Below are 27,030 nucleotides of genomic sequence, written 5' to 3'. Positions count from 1 at the left end.
AGATCGTATTTGTTACATACTCAGTTATTCAGCTTGTTAACATCTTATTACTGTACTTGAAGATGACACTTGAAGGTGATTGATCTGTGTGTATGTATTCACACTGGTGACTGAAAAGCCATCATTGAGCCGGATCACGCTTCCATTGTGTGCCCAGGTCTTTCTGGGTTTAGGGCAGTAGTCAGTGTTTGCACAGCCCTTATCTGCTGAGATGTAGCTTAGGCTTCTACTTTCCCTTCCGTGCCCCTCCTTACCCCCTCCACCCAGTGTCTTGGTTCTTTTGCCACTGGGCTTTACTGCAGGTAATTTAAAGTCTCTCCTTCTGACTCTCTCTCTACTCTCCTGTCCCCTCCCCAAAAGTCACTTCCTTGATTGCTTTATTATAGTGTCAGTATATCTTACGCACAGCTTTCCTGCTATGAACACGCTACTCTTAGAGTGTGTTTCCTTCTTAAACAATTTATTCTGTATTAAAATACAGAATAAATAGGGGTAGGGGTAGGTCTTTTAGTCCTCATCCAAGTGCTTGGCCCTGCCAGGCGATGCTCTGAGGCTTCTCTTTTCATGCTTGTTGGGCATGAGAGCCATGTCCGCCGAGTAGAGGCATGGGGACTGAGGGTCATTTGTTACATTCAGCTCGAAGAGGGCAGGGCCTCTAATTATTACCACTACTTCTAGAAAAAATGTTATTCAGACAGACTGACTATTAGCCTTGAGTGAAAACAAGGACTTTTCCTGGTGTTTTAGGTCAAAGTTCATCATGGTATAAAAAGCAGGATGGAGTTGAAAAAGACAGTAAGGCAGAGAAGCAGCAGGATAACTTTTCAACTCTCTCAGATTTGGTTTTAACCAAAACCAAAGTGAATTAGCTTGGCTTTTTAAAAACTATCATTTATATTCACAGAGTATTATAACATCTTTGGGCTGGAAAGAGACTATCTGATCTAGTGGTTCTCAGCCATTTGTTCCAGCATCTTCCTTTAGGGATATGACAGCCTCCCAAATAGTAATGGTAGTTTGCTCCAGAAGTGATTTTTGTTATGGGAGGAATGCAGTTTGAAAAAGTCCTACAGGTGATTTTAATATGTCACCCTAGGTTGGCCATGTTCTGTGCCCCATATTGATAACTAATCAAAAGTATTTATCGAATGCCTCCTATTTATTCAGTGCTGTCCTACCCACTAGGAATACAATGTGGTCCTTATCCTCTGGAGCTCGCTGTCTCATAGGCATACAGACCACCTCCCCCCAGTATACAAATAATTATACTTTATAATTAGTGTTATGAAGGAAACAAGCAGATTTTGAAGTGAGAGAACACTGGGCAGGATTGTGTTTAGATTTGGACGGGGTGCCCAGGGGAGAGTGGCATTCCACTTGGGCCTGAAGGATGAGAAATACCTAGCCACATCAAGAGCCAGAGAAGGGCATTTCAGAGGGTGGGGAGAGTAAGTGAAGGCCCTTGGGTGGAAAAGGAGCTCCATGTGTTCAGAAGAAGGCCAGTTAGGCTGGAGCCCAGGGAGGTGTGCTGGGCTGGGGGAGGGAATGGAAAGGTAGGGAGAACAGTAGGAGTGATAAGAGAAAAGGAGGTGACAGGAGCTGGCTCCTGGGGCCTGGTGTTTGAGCTTTCCCCTCAGTGTGTTGGCAAGCTGTTAGACAACTTTCAACAGAGTGCCATGGCCAGCTCGTTGTTTATAGAAGACTCTTGCCTGTGGTGTGAAGCATGAGAAGGAGAGGCCCCCATCTAATGCTGCTCTCCTTAGGTGCCCGACTCCCCACTCCTTGCCAGATGGTCATCCAGGCTCTTCCTGAACAGCCCTGTGGCAGGAATGCACTTCATTGGCTGAGGCACCCGTTCCATGTTCATGTAGCTATGTCTCAGAACGTTCTTTTTGTGAGCTGAGATTTGTGTCCCTTTAGCACCCACTCGTAAAGATTGAGTTTAGCCCTCAGAACAGGGCTGTTCCCTCTTCTAGGTAATAGCTCTACTAGTCATCTTCCCTCCAAACATACTTCTTCTCCTGGGTTTCCTGTCTCAGTAAATTCTCCCACGTCCACCCGGATGCTAACTCTAGGGGACCCACCAGGCATCATTCACTGCTTCCTGGGTCTCCCTCAACCCCACATCCAGTCAGTCCCTACATTTATAGTTCTACCTTCTGAATCACTGTGGAGTCTGTCTACTTGCCAGCATCTCTGTTGTTGAAAAGGTAGATCAGGCTCCCTAGATTACTGCTATAACCTCCCGTGTTGCCCCATTGCAGTCCCTCCTCCACACTGCAGCCAGAGTGGTCTTGCTAGTGCATGTTCTGAACCCATCATTCCCCCCTTTACTGCTCCTCACAAGCTTCAGGACAAACTGTACCCTCCACAGCAGGTGAACCATGGCCTGCCATGTGTGGGTCCTCTGCTCACTCTAGCCCCCTAGCCTGCCACTCCCCCCTTCCAACTGATGGTTCAGCTTTGCTGATGAATACATGGTCCCCTTAATGGATCACATTTCGTCTCACTACTGGGCCTTCACATCCACTGCTGCCTCTTTCCTGCTTTCTTCTTTTAATCCATTCCCTTCTTTGCCTTCATTCCGGCTAACCTTCGTCATCTTTGATGAACAAAGATGTTATCTTCTTCTGAAAACTGTTCCTGATTATTGCCCACCTCCCAGTCTACGCCAGGTACTCCTTCTATGAATTCCCAATATCTCCCTGTGCTTGCTTTTACTGTAGTGGTTAGCACATTGTATTATAATCACTCCTGTCCCCCAATAGATTCTGTACTCCTTGAGGGCAGTGACTGTAGCATATTCATTGTTTATTTTATTTTATTGAAGTATAGTTGATTTACAATGGGTTAATTTCTGTTGTACAGCAAAGTGATTCAGTTAGATATATATATATGTATACATATATATATATTCTTTTATATATTTTTTTCCATTACGGTTTTGAATGGATAAAGAAGATATGGTACATATATAAATGGGATACTACTCAGATGTATTCATTGTTGAATCCTCAGTTCCCAGCAGGATGCTTGGCACATAGGTGATAGTCGGTAATTCCTGAATAAATGAGTGGACAAATGAATTTATATTCCCTTTAAATCTTGTCTCTGAATTAAATTCTCCAAACTCATTCAGCTTTTCTGATACAACATTATTTCTGGTCCCCTCACCCTTTTACTCTTCTTTGGGTATCTCAGTGTCCCCTTAAAATGTCATTTATATCACATTAAAATTTTAAAGTGTTTTTAAAAGTGATTTTTGGATAGTTCAAGTCACTGTGACCATGCAGATAAATAAAACATTGAGAGACTTCCCTGGTGGCGCAGTGGTTAAGAATCCACCTGCCAAATCCTAAAGATGCTACCAGAAAACTACTAGAGCTAATCAATGAATTTGGTAAAGTAGCAGGATACAAAATTAATGCACAGAAATCTCTTGCATTCCTATACACTAGTGATGAAAAATCTGAAAGAGAAATCAAGGAAACACTCCCATTTACCATTGCAACAAAAAGAATAAAATAGGTAGGAATAAACCTACCTAAGGAGAAAAAAGACCTTTATGCAGAAAACTAAGACACTGATGAAAGAAATTAAAGGTGATACAACAGATGGAGAGATGTACCACATTCTTGGATTGGAAGAATCAACATTGTGAAAATTACTCTAGTACCCAAAGCAATCTACAGATTAAGTGCAATCCCTATCAAACTACCAATGGCATTTTTCACAGAACTAGAACAAAAAATTTCACAGTTCGTATGGAAACACAAAAGACCCCGAATAGCCAAAGCAATCTTGAGAAAGAAAAATGGAGCTAGAGGAATCAGGCTACCAGACTTCAGACTATACTACAAAGCTACAGTAATCAAGACTGTATGGTACTGGCACAAAAACAGAAATATAGATCAATGGAACAGGATAGAAAGCCCAGACATAAACCCACACACATATGGTCACCTTATCTTTGATAAAGGAGGCAAGAATATACAATGGAGAAAAGAGAGCTTCTTCAATAAGTGGTGCTGGGAAGACTGGACAGCTACATGTAAAAGAATGAAATTAAAACGCTCCCTAATGCCATACACAGAAATAAACTCAAAATGGATTAAAGACCTAAATGTAAGGCCAGACAGTATAAAACTCTTAGAGGAAAACATAGGAAGAACACTCCATGACATAAATCACAGCAAGCTCCTTTTTGACCCACCTCCTAGAGAAATGGAATAAAAACAAAAACAAATGGGACCTGGGCTTCCCTGGTGGCGCAGTGGTTGAGAGTCCACCTGCCGATGCAGGGGACACGGGTTTGTGCCCCGGTCCGGGAAGATCCCACATGCTGTGGAGTGGCTGGGTCCATGAACCATGGCCGCTGAGCCTGCGCGTCCAGAGCCAGTGCTCCGCCACGGGAGAAGCCACAACAGTGAGAGGCCCAAGTACCACAAAAAAAACAAAAACAAAAAACAAATGGGACCTAATGAAACTTAAAAGCTTTGCACAGGAAAGGAAACCATAAACAAGACGAAAAGACAACCCTAGAATGCGAGAAAATATTTGCAAATGAAGCAACTGACAGAGGATTAATCTCCAAAATTTGCAAGCAGCTCATGCAGCTCAATATCAGAAAACAAACAACGCAATCCAAAAATAGGCAGAAGACCTAAATAGATATTTCTCCAAAGAAGATATACAGATTGTCAACAAACACATGAAAGGATGCTCAACATCACTAATCATTAGAGAAATGCAAATCAAAACTACAATGAGGTATCACCTCACACCAGTCAGAATGGCCATCATCCAAAAATCTACACACAGTAAATGCTGGAAAGGGTGTGGAGAAGAGGGAACCCTCTTGCACTGTTGGTGGGAATGTAAATTGATACAGCCACTGGAGAACAGTATGGAGCTTCCTTAAAAAACTACAAATAGAACTACCATATGACCCAGCAATCCCACTACTGGGCCTATACCCTGAGAAAACCATAATTCAAAAAGAATCATGTACCACAATGTTCATTACAGCACTGTTTATAGTAGTCAGGACATGGAAGCAACCTAAGTGTCCATTGACAGATGAATGGATAAAGAAGGTGTGGCACAGATATACAATGGAATATTACTCAGCCATATAAGGAAACAAAATTGAGTTATTTGTAGTGAGGTGGATGGACCTTTTGTCTGTCATACAGAGAGAAGTCAGTCAGAAAGAGAAAAACAAATACTGTATGCTAACACATATATATGGAATCAAAAAAATGAATTTTATTTTTCTAAAAAACCTAAGGGTAGGACAGGATAAAGATGCAGACGTAGAGAATGGACTTGAGGACACGGGGAGGGGGAAGGGTAAGCTGGGACGAAGTGAGAGAGTGACATGGACATATATACACTACCAAATGTAAAATAGGTAGCTAGTGGGAAGCAGCCGCATAGCACAGGGAGATCAGCTCGGGGCTTTGTGACCACCTTGAGGTGTGGGATAGGGAGGGTGGGAGGGAGACACAAGAGGGAGGAGATATGGGGGATATATGTATATGTATAGCTGATTCACTTTGTTATAAAGCAGAAACTAACACACAATTGTAAAGCAATTATACTCCAATAAAGATGTTTAAAAAAAGAAAAAGATCCGCCTGCCAATGCAGGGGACGTGGGTTCGAGCCCTGGTCCAGGAAGATCCCACATGCCGTGGAGCAACTATGCCCGTGCACCACAGCTACTGCGCCTGCGCTCTAGAGCCCGTGAGCCACAACTACTGAGCCTGCGTGCATAGAGCCTGTGGTCCGCAACAAGAGAAGCCACTGCAATGAGAAGCCCATGCACCACAACGAAGAGTAGCCTTGCTCGGCACAACTAGAGAGAGCACGTGTGCAACAACAAAGACCCAATGCAGCCAATAAATAAATAAATAAAAATAAAACATTGAGTAAACTGGGGCACAAAGAAATTGCCAGGATATATAAATATAATTTTTTACCAAAGTTCATAGCCAGATATTGACATAATGAATAAAATCAGTTCTTTCCTCTGTTACTCTCAAAGCATGAATTGGTCTTTGCCTTAGGTGGATATATTTATTAAACTGAGCTTACTAATCCACATGGTGTTCCTAAACCATAGTTACTGAATTCACATCCCACTGCCAAGGCACGGCCTTTCCTAAACATTCTGGCTTTCTCCTTCTATAAAATTAGGATGATTAAATTTTCCATCTATCTACCTCTGGTGTTAAGAAGATTGATGAAGTTGTATTAAGGAATCACATTTTGTTTCTTGGATGAAAGGTGTTTTGTAAATGTAATGAATCAAAATGTTATTATTTTAAGTTGCATGACATAATGGAATATCTGTGGAGAAACATTGAGCATTGTTTGGTCATTTCTGTTTTTATAATAATTGCAAATATTAAATTCGGACCATTTATGGCAATATCAGGGTCCAAATTTTTCCAGAAAAAAAAAAGTATGTGTGTAAGACAGACAGACTTTGAACAAGGTTCGTACCTTAGTTTTCTTTATGTATCAGGAATAACTTTCCCCCACAGGGTATACCCACAGCAGGATAGTTACTGTGAGGATTAGATCAGGATACTAAGTAATAGCATTTAGCACAGTGCATGGCACATGGTCATCACTCAGGACATGGTAGAGGCTAATATTTTGTTTTCAATTGGACTGATCTTAGTCAGTTTATTTTGGGGGGGATGTATTTCAGCTTTAGTCCCATTCTGCAGTATTCTTAATTGCCACTTGAGTGCATGAATTCTTAGACTTGGGAGGATGTTATTAAAGTTTAGAATCATTGGCTGAAGGCATGTTTTATAAGATCTGGGGAAAGTAGAGACTAGGGCTCCATAGTTTGCATTTGACTGTAGCAGAAGTTTAAGAAGTATTTATTAAGAAAAATAATTATAACTTGGAATCGTGAGTGTGGTCAAACTTGAAGTCTGAGGTTTTCTCAAATATAACTTATTAAAGGTACCAAATGAGTGTGTGTGTGTGTGTGTGTGTGTGTTACTACCATATAATAACAACCAGAATAATGACTATCACTTATCAGACACTTAGTATGTGCCAAGTCATTGGGCTAGGTTCGAGAGCGGGAAGGAAATGGAATGTATAGAGAGGTGAGTAAGATGTGGTATCTGTTCTCAGGGAGCTTCCAGTCTTGGGAGAGGGTGTGGTGGGAAGAAAGGTATCTACAGATAACTACCAAAGGGAAGAGAGTTAATTTGGCAGATGGGTAGAGGGTTAGAGTAGATAGATTAAGGATAGAGTTAACAAGCTTTAAATTTCAAATTAGAACATTGATGGGAGGAGGTATTATTTTATGCACCACTCTGCTAACTGGGTGGATGTGTACAGGTATAACTCATTATAAAGCTAGAAGGACTTCACAGCATCTTTCGGCCGCTTTCCCTAAACTCATCCACATAAATGTTTACATAGTCATAAATGTCCAGAGAAGAAGATTTCTATATTTCTTACATACCTACGGAAGCTGGGTTTCATACCTACAGGAAAGGAAAGGAAAGAGAAGGCAGCTAAAATTGATTTAATACTTACTGTGTGCAAGAAACAGGTGCTAGGGCTTTTTGTAATATTTAATTTTCTTGGTTACACTATAATGTTGATATTTCCCCCATTTTATAGAAAGGGGTAATTGAGGTTCAGAGCGGATAAGTATCTTGTTCCAGAGCACACAGCTAGTGAGTGCCAGGATTTATTTCTATTACACATTTACTTCCCAGGAAGCTGAATCGTAACTCTTAGCTATAGTACAAAATCAGGACTTAAATTATTTTATCTTTTGAAGTTCTGTAATCTTTGCTGTGAACATTCTAAGAGTGCATTGTTAAGTACTTGACATTTAGCAGATGACAGAGTCCACATAAAATAACCACTGTAAGGCTACTCAAAGGCAGCAGAACTAATAGCAAAAAGAGGTCTCTGAAATACTCCATACAATAGCCTAGCTTCATTATGACAGTAGGCTTTTTTATTGCTTTAGATTACTAACGGGGTTTCAGTCCCTTATCGATACCTTTGCCATTTGGCCAGTTACTTTAGAAAATATTTTATGTAGGGAGAAGGATGCAAAGAGTAGTGTAGTCTATGTCTACACCTAAAACAAAAGTGTGTTTTAGTCTGGAATTTTCAGTGGTGTTCAGAGGTGCTGATGAACTTGCCATTAAAAACTATGTCTTTTCTTTTCAGCTTGAAGAAGTCTTCTGCTGAACTGAAAAAAATATTAGCCAATGGCCAGGTAGGTGTCATTACATATTAAGACTATAGTAATAACTTAGTGCTGTCTAGTTTTTGTATCCATGAACTTAATAAGCAGATAAAGGATCTATAAAACTCTTCTTGTCATAAATGAATTACACAGCTTAATTTGATTGGCAGAACAATTTGCAGCACGTTTTTCAAACTGTGCTAATGGGTTTCACTCCCAGCAGATTGAAGTACCATGCACACACCCTGCTGCCAGCTCGGTGTAAAAAAAGTTAATCAGTTCTGAACAAGTGTGTCAACCCATGGGTTGTTGAAATGGCCCTGCATCCTGAGGTGACTGTTTCTTTCTTTATCTTTAGGGAGAAAAAGAGAAACTGCTACTTTCTCACCTTAGTTCCTTCTTTTGTCCTGAAACTAACACTGGCATTTTAGGGGAACAGAGTCACAGCAGACCTTTGGCATTTAAAATTCCTGGGCTTCAGGAGCCCTCAGTTTGCCTAGTTGACTGGTCGTCTAAAGCAGAATGACCTACTCCAGCCAGTGAGGGATAAACAGTCCTGCAGCCCAGTTATTTCTCACTAATTTTGATTCAATTAAATTGACACATCTGAAATAGTATAGTGCCTTTAAACATACACTGGTAAATTAAGCTACCTGCAGGGTCCTCGATTCTTCAGTAGCAACATAAATGCGTTTTAATGTTTGTTATAGAGGAAGCCCTTTGATAGCCTTGGAGGCAGGCGCCTGTCCATCGCGATCAAGCCTGCCTATTAGGCTCTATTGACTGAGACATCTGTGTCACCGCAAATAAAAGACTCTTATTGATTTTCTTAACTGCTGTTCACTTCCCGTCCATGTTTCGAAGGCTGAAATCTTAATTATCTCAGATGCTTATTCAGTGCTTTCACATGCTGACCTCTCCAATCCTCATTGGCATTTCATGAATCAGGTACTTGTAGTGGAGCATGTCAAGAAGACAAAGCTGGGTCCTCATGCTTGTCCTTTAGTATCACCTGTAACTTTGTGGCCTAATAGATGTGCATGCCTTAAAACAAGGACTGTATGGTGGTACTTCTGGAAGCCTTATTTGTTTAGCCTGGAATCCCTTGAATACAGTTAGAAAAAGTGAGTTGATCTGGTTTTGACACCTGATCATCATCTGTAGTGTGTGAATTCTAGTCCTTAACTATTCAATATACGGCTAAGGAGAATCTGATGTTGTATGTATATGCAACATATGTATGTATGTTGTATGTATAATCTTAATGGTCCCCATATTTCATATTTATCTAATAGTACTTTTAACTTTAAGCAGCCAAAGTTTTGTTTAGATTGAGGTCCACATACACGTTCCCCTAGTGCCCTGCATGTTTTCGGAAACATGAAACAAAACCTGGTTGCCCTTCTCTCTCCTGGTCACTGCCAAGCCCATTATTGTCCTCTTGTTCTCCCTCTTCTCCCCACCGGAGGGAAGCATACATGGTTCTGCAGGTGTATTTCTTACATGTCTCCAGCACTTGGCGTTAACGTGACTAAAGGCTGAAATATTGAGCCTACGATATTCATGTATCTCCAACACGTTTGCATCCTAGTTACTAACTGTAATTTATGTGTGAGTTACTAGTGTTCTTCAGCTGGAAAATATATTTCAAAATTGACATAAATTAAGAAGCTTTAACTACATTTGTTCAACCCAGGCAATGGAAAATAACCTGTCATAGATTCCTCTTTCAAAAATGAAAAACAGTTACTTCCAGGGCAAAAAATAAACATTCTGAAATATTCCTAGTGTTCTGAACCTAGTACCATAAATACCTTAGTGGTCTTGGTTAGGAGATTCTCTTTGGTGGAAGATTGTCATGGCAATGATTTTTGACACTTAAAGATTGTTTATTGCTTTCCCTTGGGAATGTGATAATCCCACATTAAACAGTATGGCATTTCCTTTCTTTTAAGGATTAGCCATTGTTATGTTTACTTTTATTCACGAAAACGAACAGTACAAAACAAAGAACTCCCACCTTTGGAAGTCTTCAAAATACCTCCTCCTCTTAATTCCTCAGTCCTTGGTGCTATCAGGTAACTAAAGAGTGAGTGAGATTGCCTTGCAGTGAGGTAATGTGCACAGTGTGGCATCAATAAATTTGTGGGCTGAACACTGACACCACTTGATATGGAAGATGTAAGTCACATTTAACGATACCTTAACACTTGAGCATAGTTTTTTATTTTAGTGGTTTATGCTCTCAAGCATTAATAATGATTTGCCTTTCCACTAGCCTCCACTTAGATTTAATAAGGAATTCATATTAATCATTAAAAGAAAGGGACATGATTCTTCAAGATAATCAAATATTGACAGGTTAGAAATAGCTTTCTGCCTGGGTTCATTGATATAGGTTATGTGATATAAATATTTATTTCTTTTCTGTCACTCAGAGTAAATGCCACCAATTGATTCAGCATTGATATAGTGTCAACAGTTCATAAGAAACATTTGACTGGCTTGTGTTTTCCGATTAGTCTCTGCTCTATAAAGTGGGATTTACTAAATCTCTCCAATTGTCTGCTCATAGAGTGTGACTGCTTTCTGAAACTATTATTGCTTCGATTTGTGAAGCAAAGGTCTGGTGATAGGACTAGTTTCTGTCAGACCTTTACATATAAAATAAGGATTAATTGAGCTTTTTTATTTTAATGATTTATAAGCAATAGGTACTGATTCTTCTTAACACAGGCAGACAATAAACAAAGAATATTTTCTTTGCTGATCTATAATTGAATTCCATTTCATTTTCCCCATTAATTTCGTTAACATTATATTAAACACTTTAAAAAGTTTAACATTTAGTCTTTGGAATGGAAACATTGTTCTTCTGTAATTGCTTTGTGAGGGAGGATTCCTTTTTTCCAGCTTAAAAAAAAACAAATCATACGGTATTTTTGGCAAGTTGTACTGAGAGCTATAAATCAGCGCCACTGATGTGTTTTCTGGGTGTGTTTTTCCCACTTCAGTTGTAGTGCAGTATCATCTGTTTAACGTTGGCCCTTGATTTGAAACTGATTAGAAATGGCCCAGTGGGTCAATTTAAAGGATTAAAAAAAGTACAGTCACTCCAAGGATGTATGACTTTGACCTTTGCATCTCTGAAGTTGTCTTTCGTCTGTTTGTTTTTTATAATTTGTAGGAGAGGTTGACAGTATTTTTCTATTTCTGGTAAATCAAGTATAAATGTACTGTGAAGTCACAAAACTAGAAATAATTCTAATTCTGCTTCATGTTTGGCTGTTATTTTGAGAACTTCAGATGCCTTTAAAAAACTTTCTGTGTTTAGAAAAAAAAAAAAGGAGAAAGAAAAATAGTATTCGACTGTAAAGTTAGCTTTAAAGAGTGTCCTATTACCAGTACATAAAACTCTTAGATTCTTATGGTTCGTCTCAGATTCCATACGAAGACCTAAACATAGATGAATGAGACTGTGTAAGTCCAAACTGCATGGCACCTCCCCTCCCTGCACAGACACAACCTTTCCGCCCCCTGGGGTGTCACGTCCACGTTCTTTCACAGCCCCCACCTGTCTTTCAGCAGCAGCAGCAGAGCCCAGTGCCATCACCTCTCCCAGGTCATTTGCCGTTGCGGCAGTTGACACGTCATTGTAACTCTCAGGGTTTTTTCTCCCTTCTCCCTCACATCTATTATTCTGCCTTTCATTTGCTTTTTTTTTTTAGTCAAAACAAGGAAACTGATTTATATTTTTAAATTATTTGGTATCTTTATTGAATAAAAACTTTCTTTTACCTCTTTTTTATCTAGAGAGCTATGTGATTTCTCTTCTTAAAAGCAAATATCGTAGTTGATGAAATAGCTTTTAACTTTTGAGTGCCCTTCATTTGATTATTTTCCTTCCTATGGACCAGGCACCATTGATGGAGAAGATGTCCCTCTGTACTTACACATGAGATCAACTGCTAAGGTAGAGCACTGAGCAGAGTAACCTGAAAGACTGAGTTCTCACCTTGGCTAGTTGCTATTTACTAGTTATATGACCCAAACGAATTGGGTTATATGTTTAAAATGTTGTAAAAGTGTGTGATTTTTATGATACTTGATCCCAACTGTAATATTTAAATGTTGTACTTTGTAGGCTTATAAATCCTACTTTTGTATCATAATGAGTACAGTTCCTATGCTTTATTTTGAAAAGTTGAATTAATATGCTCTCTAAACTAAAAAGGCAGAAATGTTATTAGCTACTTGTTGATCCCTTTAATGATTTTTTTATATTTAAGATCAATTAAAGTAATCCATTTTGATTAGATATACAAAATTCTCAAAATTTGTTTGTGATCAGTTTATAAGCTTGACTCTAATAGTTTTTAAAACTTTTTTAACATGAATAATATTTGAATACTCTATAAAAATTGGAAGATTCAAATAAGCAAAAAGAAAAAAAGATTCTGAGATATATATATATATATTTTTTTTTTTTTTTGCGGTATGCGGGCCTCTCACTGTTGTGGCCTCTCCCGTTGCGGAGCACAGGCTCCGGACGTGCAGGCTCGGTGGCCATGGCTCACGGGCCCAGCCGCTCCATGGCATGTGGGATCTTCCCGGACCGGGGCACGAACCCGTGTCCCCTGCATTGGCAGGCAGACTCTCAACCACTGCGCCACCAGGGAAGCCCCTGATATTTTTAAATAGAATAATCTATCAATCAATTTATAGGCCAGGCAAATGTCTATATAAAACTTTAAAACAGTGTCGAAACAATTTTTTATGGATACTGTCTTTTTGAGTGACGTGGTTCTAGAACTTATTTTTTAAAACCATTTTTATCTTTATGAGACTCTTAAAATCTTTCTCATTATCTGAGGGATTCCAAATTTCCACCCTTGAATTTGCCTAAACATTGTGTTAGCGTGCGCATGCATGTGCGTGCACATACACACACACCCCCATGCCCCATACAACGCCCACAACATCATCCCCCATCTCTCTGGAGTGTTCAGCTTATCCCCTGTCTCATTTTTTTTTTTTTTTACATCTACCACTCCTGGTTAGGTTGGAGTGCTGGATGGGTGGCTGCTCCACTTCTCTTTTCAACCTAGTGGGTATTAAAGTTTAAAAAGACTATGGTGTTGGGATTATAGTGGTTGAAGCTGCTCAGAGACCTGCCCCTTTGCATTTACTGCCTCCAACAAAATACCACAAAATCAAGCCCCCTCCGAAGTCCTAGGTCTCTCACAGTATATCACTGGAATGTATAATATCAATGAGTCTTATGTTTATATTTTTCTAAGAGGAAACTACTGGTCCTTTTACCTGGAGTGGTGGAGGTGGAGGGAATGTAATCACAGGTTGTGACCTCTCCAGAGCCTGGATCCTATAGCTACATCCTGCTTACTCTTAAATTTCAGTGCCACCAATTCAGAATTTGTAGATGTTGAGTGAGTAAAATTTCTCCTAGAAATTTACTTCAGGCTGTGATGAGGGTGCAGCTTGTTAAGCAAGTTAATAGTACAAATTAGGTTGTTAGAGTCATGTTTGGACTACCTTGAGGAATGTTTTCAAGGAATTAGCCTGTTTGTACCTGCCAATAGATACTGCTATTTACATATGTATCTCTTACACCCTTTGATCAAATCAAACCCAGTAGCAACTCTGCTGGTTTATTTAGTATCTCAACTTGATGTGCTACTTTTCTTCATGCTGTTTTAAAATTTGTTTTTTGGTCCAGAATAATGAGATTTTCTTTCTTCATGCCACAGAATTTCCCTCAAATAGGAAAATTGTTGCCAATTTTTCTGACTTGTCTGTCATTTTGCCTCTGACCCTAAATATAGTAACTAGCTAATTGCAAATTAAGTCAGTCAGGTTTTACTACAATTAAATGGGGTGCTGAATTGGCCTTTATACATTAATCTGTCAATATTCTTTTAGGGTTTGGCAGAATGGCTTGGAGAGGAAGCTGTTTCTGTTATCTGCACTATGTTCCTAATTATCACAGCTCTCTGAAGCTTCAGCCTCAGAAATGTATAGACAAAAATATTTCCCTTGATAAATGGAACCTTGCTTTATTCCGTTGGTGGAAGTTCAGAGTAGAGCAAAATATTTAAAGCTTTACTATAATGGTCTGAAAGCAAACTATTTTTTTCCAGGTGATATTGAATTAAAAACTCCATCCATTTCCTGCCCATGCAAGGCAGTGCAATTCCCTGGAAATTGATTTTTTTCAGGGCTTACTATGGCTTTTCCCGAGCTTTAGCTATATGGAAAATAACACCTTTATTGAATCCATTTAGTGAATAAAGTTGGCAGTTAATTTTTGAGCAACTGGACCAGTGTGTAGAAAATTACTGAATGCCTCAGATAGAATCTGACTAGTCTTAAAGTCATTTGATAAATAATTATTTAGGGAGTTCTTTCAAACTCTAAAACATTATTTTTGGGGTACTAAAATAGTTCACTTCTATTCATGATTCAAATGAGAGTAGTATTTGTGGTATAATAGTTTTACAGAACCTGGGAAAATGCACATACTGTTTTATATAATAAATTACAAAAAGACTTTATATGAATCACATGCCTATCTATTTTCCTTTTATGCATTATAATATTTGACTATATGTGCATTTTAAAGTGCATTGATTTAGCACTTTTCCATGAGCATAAGATTTCTACCCAGCTATTGCTGTGTACTAATTTATCATTTTCAAAAAAAGGCTATATTGGGCTTCCCTGGTGGCGCAGTGGTTGAGAGTCTGCCTGCCGATGCAGGGGACACGGGTTCGTGCCCCGGTCCGGGAAGATCCCACATGCCGCGGAGTGGCTGGGCCCGTGAGCCATGGGTGCTGAGCCTGCGCGTCTGGAGCCTGTGCTCCGCAACGGGAGAGGCCGCAACAGTGAGAGGCCCGCGTACCGCAAAAAAAAAAAAAAAAAAAGTAAAAAAAGGCTATATCTACTCTGGGAAAATCGTTAACATTATTCAGTTAGTTTGTTTAATGTTAATTAGAGGGTCACTTGAGTTTTCAGGGGCTGATTTATTTACAAATTGTGCATTGGATTACTAGAAGTGTGTGTGTGTGTGTGTGTGTGTGTGTGTGTGTTTTCTTGCCAAGTTTGACTTTGGTTATGTGCAGTGCTGTTTGGCAGTGGTTATGTAGTGCTGGAGACTGTGTTCTTATCAGTATCTCTGACCTGACCCTTTTGAGCTATGTTATATCATTCCATTTTGACACCTTTTATCAAACTTTAATGAAATGACCCAGGCAAACAAATTGTCATTAAACTTTCCATCACTTTGTCCCTTGGTATCGTCTTTTATAAATTGGACAGCAAATGTTGTATTGATCTTCTCGTTCTTGCAGCTGAACTTGAAATGACCCAGACTGCTTGTTGTTTATGGCCCAGAGTTGCTTTTCCTTGACATTTCCATCCACAGCATGACACCCTTTTTGTTTTTCTTTCTTTCTTGTGGAGATGAATGAACAAGACATACGGTATCGAGACACTCTTGGTCATGGCAACGGAGGCACAGTCTACAAGTGAGTAGTCAATTTTGTTTAAACTTTCTATCCACTTTTGCCAAATGTGGGTATCCAGGTTCTCCATGGCAAAGATTTTTAAATGACCACCAGTGCTTAGATTTTATTTCCACATTTGACTCCAAAATTCTGCAAGGAATCTATTTTCTCAGGAATTGCTTGGAAAAGTGCATTTATATTGCCTTTTTAATATTTCTGAGTCTGCATCTCTCCTGGGTGAGCATTTAGTAGTCCACCATTAGCAAGCGTACCTTTAACCGGCCTGAAGTTTAATGTATTTTTTTCCTTCGCTCTTTAACACCGTTATTTTTATTTTTTTTAACTTGCTAGCACCCTATGCTAGTCCCCTGCCTGTGTACGTACAGCTATGCTCAGTGGAAGACAAACCTTATAAATACCATTGCTTTGCCCTGTGTCAACACTCAGTTATTAAAAAGCCTTCTTCCTGTTGTGTTTCCTTCTCTCCTCACCCTACTCCCTGAGAGAATTTCTACACATTGATGAATATGTTAAGTTATAAAATTCTCCCAAATTCCAATTGCAGTGATCTTACCCTAAAGAAGTGTTCATTTTCATATTAAAAAATGCTAACCGTAAAAAATAGTTCTCTCAACAGGGAAGTCTTTCTCGTGCAGTAGTGCAAAGTTTAAACTACATAATGTAATGTCTGGTACTTAATAGTCTGCAATGGTGTATGAAAAATATTCCACTAGGAATTAAAAAATCCATACTCTGTAAGAAAGCCCTGAGGGAGTAATAAAGCTTTCCTCCAGAGAGCTGTTTTCCATATATACACTAACCCTGCATCACATTATGATTGTGTTTTTACCTTAGATGTTTTACTATTGATATTAATATATGTTTTCAAAGTTGTAAATTATTTAATTTATGTTTAACTGGTTACTGATTTTCTTAGAATTTTAAGTTCTTACTAATGACGTGAATACAGATAAAAATTGCCCTGTTGCAAAATCGCCCTGTTGCCCATGAATGCAAAAGATCACATCCTAAAATTCCAGAACATCCTCCACACAGATACAGTGTTGGCATAGAATCAGATTTCTCAGGGTTAGAAGCTCCTTCAAAGTTATCTGATCCAGTCCCCCACCCAGGGCTTCTGTCCTCTCTGTAGATAAAGCCAGGATGTGAGTCCTTTCTCCTAAAGTCCTTTAACATAGTCCTTTAAGAACGTATGCTTACATATTTGGATTGTTTTTTCCTATAGATAACTGACTATGGTGAATAGTTGGTCTGAAAGTTAAGTGCTTCCACTATGATAATTCAGAGAATTAAATAATAACACATTTCTTTCACAATCCTTGGGTCTTGCCCTTAAAATGTGTGATGCCTCATGTGTCTAAAAAGTTTGTTGTCCTTCCGTGAATCATACTAGCATTCCTTCCCATGCAGTCCCCCAGTACTGCATAAATAGCATCTCTTCGTCCTAGTCTTCTCTTCCTCACTCTTATCTGACTTGACTTTTTACCCTGTCCTGAAGGTTCTTGAGTTCAGGTACCTTTAGAAATAAGAAGGAACATGTACACTCCAATTTACTTCTCTTGAGTTCCCTGGAGGGAGCAGTTCTCAAAATCTCAACCTTTCTTTTTCTTAATGCTTTTATGCTGGTGTTCAGGTGTAATAAAACAGAAAAGATGTCTAGCAACTCTTTTGACTCCTTTTATTGGTCGAATAGAGTCCAAAAACATTTCTTTAGACTCCTAACCTACTTATTTTTGTTGTTTCACCAAATGTTTGATTCTCAAGCATGTTTTTATTTTTTAATTGAAGACCTATTGTGAATTTACTATCCTAGAAGGGTAGGATATTATTCTAGATGTTATTCTAATAATTATTTATTATTCTAGAAGGGAGAAAGCGTAAGACCACCAAACTCCATCAGGTAATTTTTATTAGAAATAATATCCTAGATATTAAAATTTTAACCTTTTATCTTAAAACAGGTTCATAAAAGGGAGAGGGGATACAGGGAAGTGGAAATAATATGCCCATCCAGCAAGGAAAAATTACAACATAAAATTATGTTAGTGTTGTTTTTCTTTAACTGGTATTCTTGATTGTGGTAGAAACATATAACATAAAAATTACAGTCGCAACCATTTTTAAGTCTACAGTTCAGTGGCATTAAGTACATTCACACTGTTGTGTAACCATCACCACCGTCCATCTGCAGGACTCTTTTTGGCTTGCAGATCTGAAACCCTATACCCATTCAACAATAACTCCCCATTCGCCTGGGTTATGTTGTTTTTAGCTAAGAAGCATGGCTAGACATTTTCTTTTTATTAGGGCCACAGTATCCAAGGGGACGTCCTTAAGCATGAGTTCTTCAGTTTGCTAGGATGTTGCGGTGACATGAGCGACTTATCCTGGGTTCATTTAGTTAGCTACCATTGCTAATGCTCAGTATGTATTGTAAGATTTAGTATGGTTTTTTTTTGTTTTTTTTTTTTTTTTTTCCTGCGGTACGCGGGCCTCTCACTGTTGTGGCCTCTCCCACTGTGGAGCACAGGCTCTGGACGCGCAGGCTCAGCGGCCATGGCTCACGGGCCCAGCCGCTGTGCGGCATGTGGGATCCTCCCGGACCGGGTCACGAACCCGTGTCCCCTGCATCGGCAGGCGGACTCTCAACCACTGCGCCACCAGGGAAGCCCTTAGTATGTTTTTGACAGTGGTTGTTTACAGAGGGTTAGTGCCAGTATCATGATCATTTTAGTAACTTTATTTTATGTAATAGATTTCTTATAAAAAAGAAGACATTTCACTTATTGCCTAGGTGATTCTTAAGGGGAGAGACATGAAGATATCACATTGAATAACCACTTATCATTGATCATTGGTCTTCATTTCTGTCTGGGTTTCAATTTGTGTTGTTCTTATATCCCTGGCTTTTAGTGCAGCACAAAGAAATTGTATAATCATCAGGAAATGAAAAGCCACTTTACTGAAGTCTCTGTAAAACTAAGTGTTTGGTGTGTTATGATTGACTTTCTCCTATATTAAGTTTACCTTAATGGTGTTGACTATAAAAACTGTGATTTTTCAAACAAAAATGATTACATTACAGTTTATGCTACATAAACTAGATGAAGAAAATATTGGAAAATCCACTCATTGGTAGCAAAACTGCCTAATGGGCCTATTTAATTTTTTTCTTATAAAGAATAATAAATGTAAAGCAAAAGTTTAATATTTCAGTCTTATTTGCTCCACTTGATGGGGTGTTGTGAGTTTCAAGGGATATGATATTGTGTAACTGCAATATATAGTATTTAATAGTTGATCACATTTTCATCCTTTAAGTCTAGATGTTCTCCTCAGTTATACAATATGAATTTCTGGGCCCAGATATTTAAACCAAACGTGGATTCTGTGTGTAGTCCCCTGCTGCGCTACTATTATGATATTGATCTAGGCAGGTAATTTTAAATTGTGGTATCTGTTGGATTACTAGTTTGGATGAAATAGATCATAAAGGAAATACCCTAGACTAAAGTATAGCCCAAGCCTAGGAAGAAGAATAATTTAAGAAAAGGAAATGAACGCACTTTAATTATTGCTCCATTTCCCAGAGTGCTACAAGTTTCTCCACAAAAATAAATCAGGAAACACACATGTTCTATTCCCTTCTGGTAGATTCACAATAAATTTCGAAAACTTCGGGGAAATAGAGAACAGTATGTGTTGCGGTTAAATGTGGAGGCTCTGGGTGTGAACCCTGCACCTGCCACTAACTAGCTTGTGTGACCTTGGGAAAGTTACGTAACGTCTTCTACCTCAGTTTCCCCATGTGTAAAATGGAGATAATATACCTATAATACCTATCTTATAAAGTTACTGTGCAGTTAAATCAGATGTTTCATAGAAAAGACAGCACTGTAACTGACACTTACTAAACGTTAGCTACTGTTCGTGATAGTACCAGTGATAGACAAATCGTTAATCCCTGGGCTTCCTGTGCTTACTTGGCCATGGGATTCTTTTTTTGAGGAATATCTCACAGAATTAGAGTTGTGTTGAATTAACTTTGAGAAGTTCTGCATTATGTTATGATACATCATACACTTCTTTGTTTCCTTTTATTCTCTAGTTGCCTCATGAATATGATTTATTATTATATCTTATATATTAACTTAAATAGAATGATTCTTTTCAGAGTTTCAAGATATATTCTCTTTTATCATAGTTAATTTCAAATTGCTGTAGGACAGCTGGTATAATGGTAAGCACATTTTTCCACTGGAAAAAGCTAGAGCTCACATTCATGTGGCAAAGCCAGCACTCTACACAGCATCTCGTCCTTCCACTCTGTTTATCCCCAAGGCAGTGTTGTTTCTCAAGGTCAAGCAGAGTCCATTGTGTTTCCTTGTATTTTCTAGTGTACCCAGCACTGTCCTAAGGATAGAATAGATGCTTTATATGTGTTGGCTGGAATGAGAATGAGGCAAGTGGAGGTTTTTTCCAAGCAGGTTTTAGTAGAGCTCTTTAATTGGATCCTCCCCATACCTGGCTAGTTTTAGAGGCTGCATAATTTTGAGACTGTGTAATTGTTTTAGAACATTCACCGAGAAGAGTAGGGATTTCTCAACTAAGGGCATATGTTTGAATGATTAATTTTCTTTCAGATGTTAAAACTGAGTATTTGGTATCCATTAACATTCTAGTTACTGTCTGTTTTTCTTGGATAGTATGTCATGTAGAAATGAAAGTAATTAATAGGCCCAGTTACTTTGGAAACATTTTGTGATAATGAAGGCCGGTCACTCAGGTCCTTTGCTCCTTCAGTGCATTGTTTGATGGAGTCACATAAGCTTTGGGTCCAGAAATGAAGTAGTATCTAACTCTTAGGATTTAGGTCGTGCTAAGTCAGTGAGCCAGCAAGCACTTAAGGATCATCTGTTATGTTATCTTTTTCCTTAATGCAAATTATTCAGGCTAAGACTCAAGTTGTCAGCTTTCTGGCCATGTATTCTAATCTCTAGGTGTTGGAAAATATTAGTGGACTTTCTAAATCCAGCTGCTTCCTACAGTACAGTTAAGGGTCTAACCTGGGTTTGTGGTAGAATTTTCTCAGTGGTTTAATCAGCAGCATATATGCTGACTACATGGCATTTTGAAGATCGGATATATACCATTATTTAAAAATTAATTTGACCATATCTAGAGACAAGAGAAGAGGGAGGGGATAATAATTCTCAAAGGTGTTGGTTTCTCTTCATTTCTGTTGTCTTACCAATTTTATGAAATATTTGTTGGGCGACAGGGTGAAGATGGTCCTTGGAGATGGTAATTGAGATCACAGGAGCTATTAAATTGTATTCTGCCCTCATGATATGGCTGTACAGACCAACTGAAACATTACATTTTTGTTTCGGGGCTGGAATTATATCAGCTCATTACACTTAACATGATTTATTTCATGAAAATTAGAAAATGAGAAAATACATGAATTGTTGTCTAATTAAATGCTGTTTAGTAAACAAAATATTTTAAAACATAGGATCCCTGAGGGGAAAGCATAACAAAGAGGTTCCCTGATGAAAATATTGGGAACCACATAATACCCAGAAAAACTCTCACTTCCCTTTTCACCAAACAACCTGAAGGTGCCAAACCAAAACAGGCCTAACCCCAGCTTCTCTGACAACTGTATCAGTGACTCCACTCCTTTATGTTTTTTCCCTGAAGTGCATCTTGTAAATTAAGAGTAGTTTTTAAATGGTTTTGATATTGACCCAAGAGCTAGGGTGATTGTTTGATTTATTTTAACTTTAAATTTCCAATCAAATGAAGCACCTTTTCCTTGCAGCCAAGATCATATTTTAAACAAGCAAACAAGACATCATCTTAATGTAAAATTAAATAACTTGTATATAGCTGGATTGTATTATAGTATCATGTGACAAGCAAAGATATTAATATTTTCAGAAAATCAATGAGTATTTGTCAAATAAAATTAATTATGCATGCTTCCCTCTCTCCCTGTCTCAGCATTCACCGTTATAGGTTTGTTTCATACAGTAATGTGTATTGTATTGATTAGAATCTGAAGAATGAACCTGAGCTCCTGATTCTCTACACCTTTCCCACCTTTGCTGCCCCATCTCCATGTTCCCATAGCTTCACACATGCTCATATCCATTATGGCAGTGATGGATTATTGGCATCCAGCCAACATGACAGGATGTCACAGGTCGCTGAGCAGAGATTTTCAGGCTCTGTTTCCACCCGAATTAACTATTATTGAAATAGTTTATTGAGATTGAAGTATTGATCATTTTCTGCTAACCTTCGCTTAAGGGAAGGAAGAGGTGGCAGCGGTGTTTTTGAAAGACACTAAATTTCATTTTAAAAAATCTCATTTATTTAGCCTTTTCTTCTTCCTGTTTTATAGCCCCTATTGTTTTATTGCTTGGAAAAGGGTATCTTGGCTTTATTTTTATGACAGTATAATTATACTTCAGAAATGCACTTGATTACTGTGGGTAACAAAATCGTTCTAGTATATTGGTTTGGCCAATATTGCTACACAAACAACTTTTCAGTCAATTGAGTCTGGTAAAAATCAATACATTATGGTAATATTTCAAGTAAGAATTTGCTGAATCTAAGTATTTCAACCCTATCTCCTTTTAGGGAAAAATAGTTTTGAAGCAGCAAGACTTCTTTCTAATATTTTATTTTAATAAAAGTGCTTTCTTTATAAAGAAATTTAAGTCCCCAGCAGAAGTCTTTGTGAACAGATAAGCATTAGCACACTTCTATTTTTATAGGGTGGAAGAGATCTAGTTTACACTAAAATCTGTTCTCTTGGCTGCATTAGGAGGGTATCTCATTTGGGATTGACTTCATCTTGCAGGGTGCCACTTTTGGATTTTTGTCTCTAGTTCTGGGTACTGGGTTTACAGAGAGATGTGGACAGTTCAGAGACCACTCAGAGGAGCATGGAGAGAATAACACGGGGTCTGGGAAATTTGCCTGTCTAATCTCCTTCATTCATTAGTGGGGCATGTTCTGAGCATGTGCTGTGTGGAGGGCACTTGTGTCAGCTGTTGGGGACAGCCAGGCTCTCACTGGAGCTGTGTCCAGGTAGAGGGAGAAGCTCTGTCCACAGGTAAGTACGGGGCCTCACAGTCCAGACTGTGTGTCTGTCTGTGTGGCACACAGCCTCTGGGGGGCCAAGGGAGGAGTGACGACTTTTAGCTACTTCCTCAGGAGGTAACAGGAAGGGCCTCATGGAGGAACTGTTATTTGAGTTGAGAAGTGGTCAGAGGAATTGGCTGACTTTTATCTGAAAAAGAGAAAATTAAGGGGTCCCATGACAGTTGACATAAAAAAGTCTGAAGGGCATTTGTGTAGACAGAGGAACAGGTTTGCTTTGTGTTCTTCTGAAGGCCCACCTCAAATTGCTCGTCTTTGTTTTTAAATCTATTTTTGGCTGCATTGGGTCTTCGTTGCCCCGGGTTCAGTCCCTGGACAGGGAACTAAGATCCCGCAAGATGCGCAGCACGGCCAAAATTAAAAAAAAAAAAAAAAAAGCTTGGAAGGGTTAAGTGGCATGCCCACGGTCAAATCAAGACTAGAACTCAGGAGACTTCCCTGGTGGTGCAATGGTTAAGAATCCGCCTGTGGGGGCTTTCCTGGTGGCACAGTGGATAAGAATCTGCCTGCTAATGCAGGGAACACCGGTTCGATCCCTGGTCTGGGAAGATCCCACATGCTGCAGAGCAACTAAGCCCGTGCACCACAACTACTGAGCCTGTGCTCTAGAGCCCGTGAGCCACAACTACTGAGCCTGCATGCCGCAACTACTGAAGCCCGTGCGCCTAGAGCCCATGCTTCACAATGAGAGAAGCCACCACAATGAGAAGCCCGTGCACTGCAACAAAGAGTAGCCCCTGCTCGCCACAACTACAGAAAACCCGTGTGCGGCGATGAAGACCCAACACAGCCAAAAATAAATAAATTAAATAAATAACTTTATTTAAAAAAAAAAAAAAAGAATCTGCCTGCCAGTGCAGGCGACACGGGTTTGATCCCTGGTCCAGGAGGATCCCACATACCACAGAGCAGCAAAGCCTGTGTGCCACAACTACTGAGCCTTTGCTCTAGAGCCTGCGAGCCACAACTACTGAGCCAGTGTGCCACAACTACTGAAGCCTGCTCACCTAGAGCCCATGCTTCTCAACAGGAGAGTCCACCGCAGTGAGAAGCCCGCGCATTGCAGTGAAGAGTAGCCCCCCGCTCGCCGTAACTAGAGAAATCCTGCGTACAGCAACAAAGACCCAATGCAACCAAAAATAAATAAATAAAAATAAAATAATTAAAAAAAAAGACTAGAACTCAGTATCAAAACATCGAGTTGTACACCTTTAATTTGTTCTGACACCTAGGGTCAGTACTTGGGCCTACTTCTCAAGCCAGGGTTTTCCTGTTTGCCATTCACACTCTTAAGTTTCCTAATTTTTAACCCAAATTATTTTTGGATGTGAGATATAAATTAATATATAATCCTGAAAGTCAGTGATGCACCACCTCTAGTTGTTAATTTTAGATGCTTTTTAGTAGATGTTAAAGCAACCATTACTTGACTGACAGAATTATTGCAACATAACTTGTTATTTGGTCTATCCTTTGGGTCTTTACTTATCAAAAGCTTTGAATTTAATAATTGAATCCCTAGATTAATTGTATGGTTGTGCTAGTGGAGGTGGTGCATTTCTTGATTTATAAGACACATTTTTTTTTTAGCTATTTTACAGTATCTGATGTGTTAGAAAATTATAGACTCTTGGTTGGCATATAGCACAAGCAAATATTTGTATACCATAGCATCTAGGGTATTTACTTAAATTGCTTTTTTGGGAAAATAATTCACTGGAAAGTCCAAAAGGCATTTACTGTGTATAACTTTCTGCCACAATTTTTTTTCATTGCTCTGTCGTTGGTTACCTTGATATAAGAGACCATGTTCCTGTTAAATTGCTGCCTTACTGGAGTGAAATAAGTTTAGGTTCTGATTTGTGAAACAAAACTGAATTGGAGGAGCAGGTTACTAAATTAGAGGGGGAAATAGCAATAGCAACTTGGGCTGTGGGTATTAGGCATCAAGTTTTTTTAAACATTACTTTGATTTTTAAGTGTGACTTTGTATTATGTTTTCCTCTTGACCCTAAAATTTCCATACTTTACCTGGTCAGTATTATAAGAGAAAGAAAGAAAAGGAATGTACAGTATTATTGCTCAAAGCAGAGTTCGTGGTTTTTGTTTTGTGAATTCAAATAATGAAATGAAAAATGTTCAGACAAAATTAGAACTTGCTTTAGGGCACAATCAATATAGCATTTTAACAAGCTTAGTGTATTTGGAAAATATGTATTGTATAACGTTCTCAAACATACTGATTCTGTTACGACTGCTAACTATAACAGCAAAATGTAATAATACACTTAGTCAGTAAACATAAAGCTCTGATTAAACCGTAATTAAGTTTTCTGAAAAGTTATCTAAAAACTATGAATAAAATATATTTTTACATTGTCTCAGCAACACAAAATATAGCCAATGAAACTTTATAGTGGTAGAGAAAATGGTATATTGGGTAAACTTACAGAGTGATTTTTTACCACACACACGTGTACTCAGTTAAGCTTCTGGACACCATTTGTTTCTTCTTCCTTTTAACTTTTTTTTAAAGGTAATTCTTGGTGAGTGTTGCAGAGTATAGTGGGGTTACTGACTGAAGAGGTAAATGAGAAGTTTCCCTGCTTCCCTGGAAGCCTAGCAAAATGTTTTAAGACCCTTCCTTCATACACCCAGGATGCAGGGGTTGCTCAGAATCGTATGGCTGCATTTGTGTTTCCAACCTGGGCCACCATAGCATGCCAAGGGTTATCCCCAGCAGCGTTGGAATATAGCTGGGTAGAGTAGGTATCACCATCCTCATTTGACCTATGATGAAACTGACACACCAAAATTAAGGGATTTCCCTAAGGAGTCAAAGCAAGACAAGGGATAGAACCACCACTGAAACTCATGCTTTCGTATTTCTTGGTCCTTTCCCAGTGCCCTTACTAGTAAATAATTACATTTTGATTCTAAGGAGCTAAGGTAAGCAAACTATGTGCAAGCCTAAGAATTTCTGATGGCATTTTCTAGCAAATATACTACAGTTGCATTTTGTATTTTTATTTTTTGCATCAGGCACATGTACCTTACAAATGACCCATATGAACAAACAGCTGTCTTCTTTCTTCTCTCCTTCCCTGGAATTTGTAATCTTTGAATTAACTGATTAATTCAGTGTTAAAACATTAATGCCTATCTCCAGACTTCAGTCACTTCAGCATATGATTCTCCAGAAATTACACCTTTGGGTTTTTTCATTGCCCGTGATTTTGTGAGTGCTTTTGTCTGTGTATTTAAATCATCATTGGAATCTTGTAGATGTTTTCAGCTGCTGGTCTTTGTAAACAAGTCTGTTTTTTTCCTCCCACACAGACCCCTCTCCCTTTCTCCTCCCATTAATCTTACTTTGAAAATACATGACTTCTTTAAGCCTTACTCTCCTGAATGGGTTGGAGAATAGCACCTCCTCTTGACTAATCTCAAAGGACGTTGTAAAACAAAATGTTGCTTAATTTTTGGAGAGAATGTTCTAATACAGTTTATATGTTTTTGGAAGTCACTACAGATATCTCAAAAAGAATACCATGGTGGAATTGAGTTTAGAATCCAAATACTTTCCTCTGTTGTCCAAAACATAGAGGCACAGATTTTTCCGTATTACTGAGTTTAAAGATGACTGTCCCTGGATGGTGGAAGGTATGATGGTAGTTTGAGTGTTGTTCAGTTTTTATGTTAAAGGAAAAAGTTGCTCCTGGTTTGTTTTGACCCTAGTCATGATACGCCAGTTTCATGAAGTCTGTTATGCACAAAAGTGCACAAAATGAAGATAAAGTGCCTCTCTCCTGCCTGACAAAAGCCATTCCTTTGCAGAATGGTATCTGCAGTGAAAGTAAATAAATGAATGGACAGCAATCACAGCCTAGTTGATGAAACTGTTCAATTAAAGCACAGGCATTTACATGGTGTAATTTCCCTAAATTGCCAATGAGCCCCTTTAGACACAACAGTGTTCAAATTGATTTCAGCATTGATTTTGGCTGAAGCTGATAAATTTCTGCTTGTTAGTTAAAGTAATTTTGCAGAAGACTTTGTACTGCAG

General features: G+C 38.8%; 1 protein-coding gene across 3 annotated transcripts in view; it reads left to right on the top strand.

The window, feature by feature from the left end:
- Positions 1-27,030, top strand: part of MAP2K5 (mitogen-activated protein kinase kinase 5) — a 263,527-nt gene that overhangs the window by 39,925 nt on the left and 196,572 nt on the right. For all 3 annotated transcript variants that reach the window (XM_060005718.2, XM_060005717.2, XM_060005716.2), the window contains exons 7-8: positions 8,223-8,271; positions 15,721-15,785. In XM_060005718.2, the coding sequence (XP_059861701.1) occupies positions 8,223-8,271; positions 15,721-15,785 (114 nt within the window). The remainder of the gene's footprint in view (positions 1-8,222; positions 8,272-15,720; positions 15,786-27,030) is intronic.

This window comes from Delphinus delphis, chromosome 2 (assembly GCF_949987515.2).
Source record: "Delphinus delphis chromosome 2, mDelDel1.2, whole genome shotgun sequence".
In the NCBI taxonomy this organism is placed as follows: Eukaryota; Metazoa; Chordata; class Mammalia; order Artiodactyla; family Delphinidae; genus Delphinus; species Delphinus delphis.
Note: the sequence above shows the minus strand (reverse complement) of the source record. Positions and strands in the feature narration are given on the sequence as shown.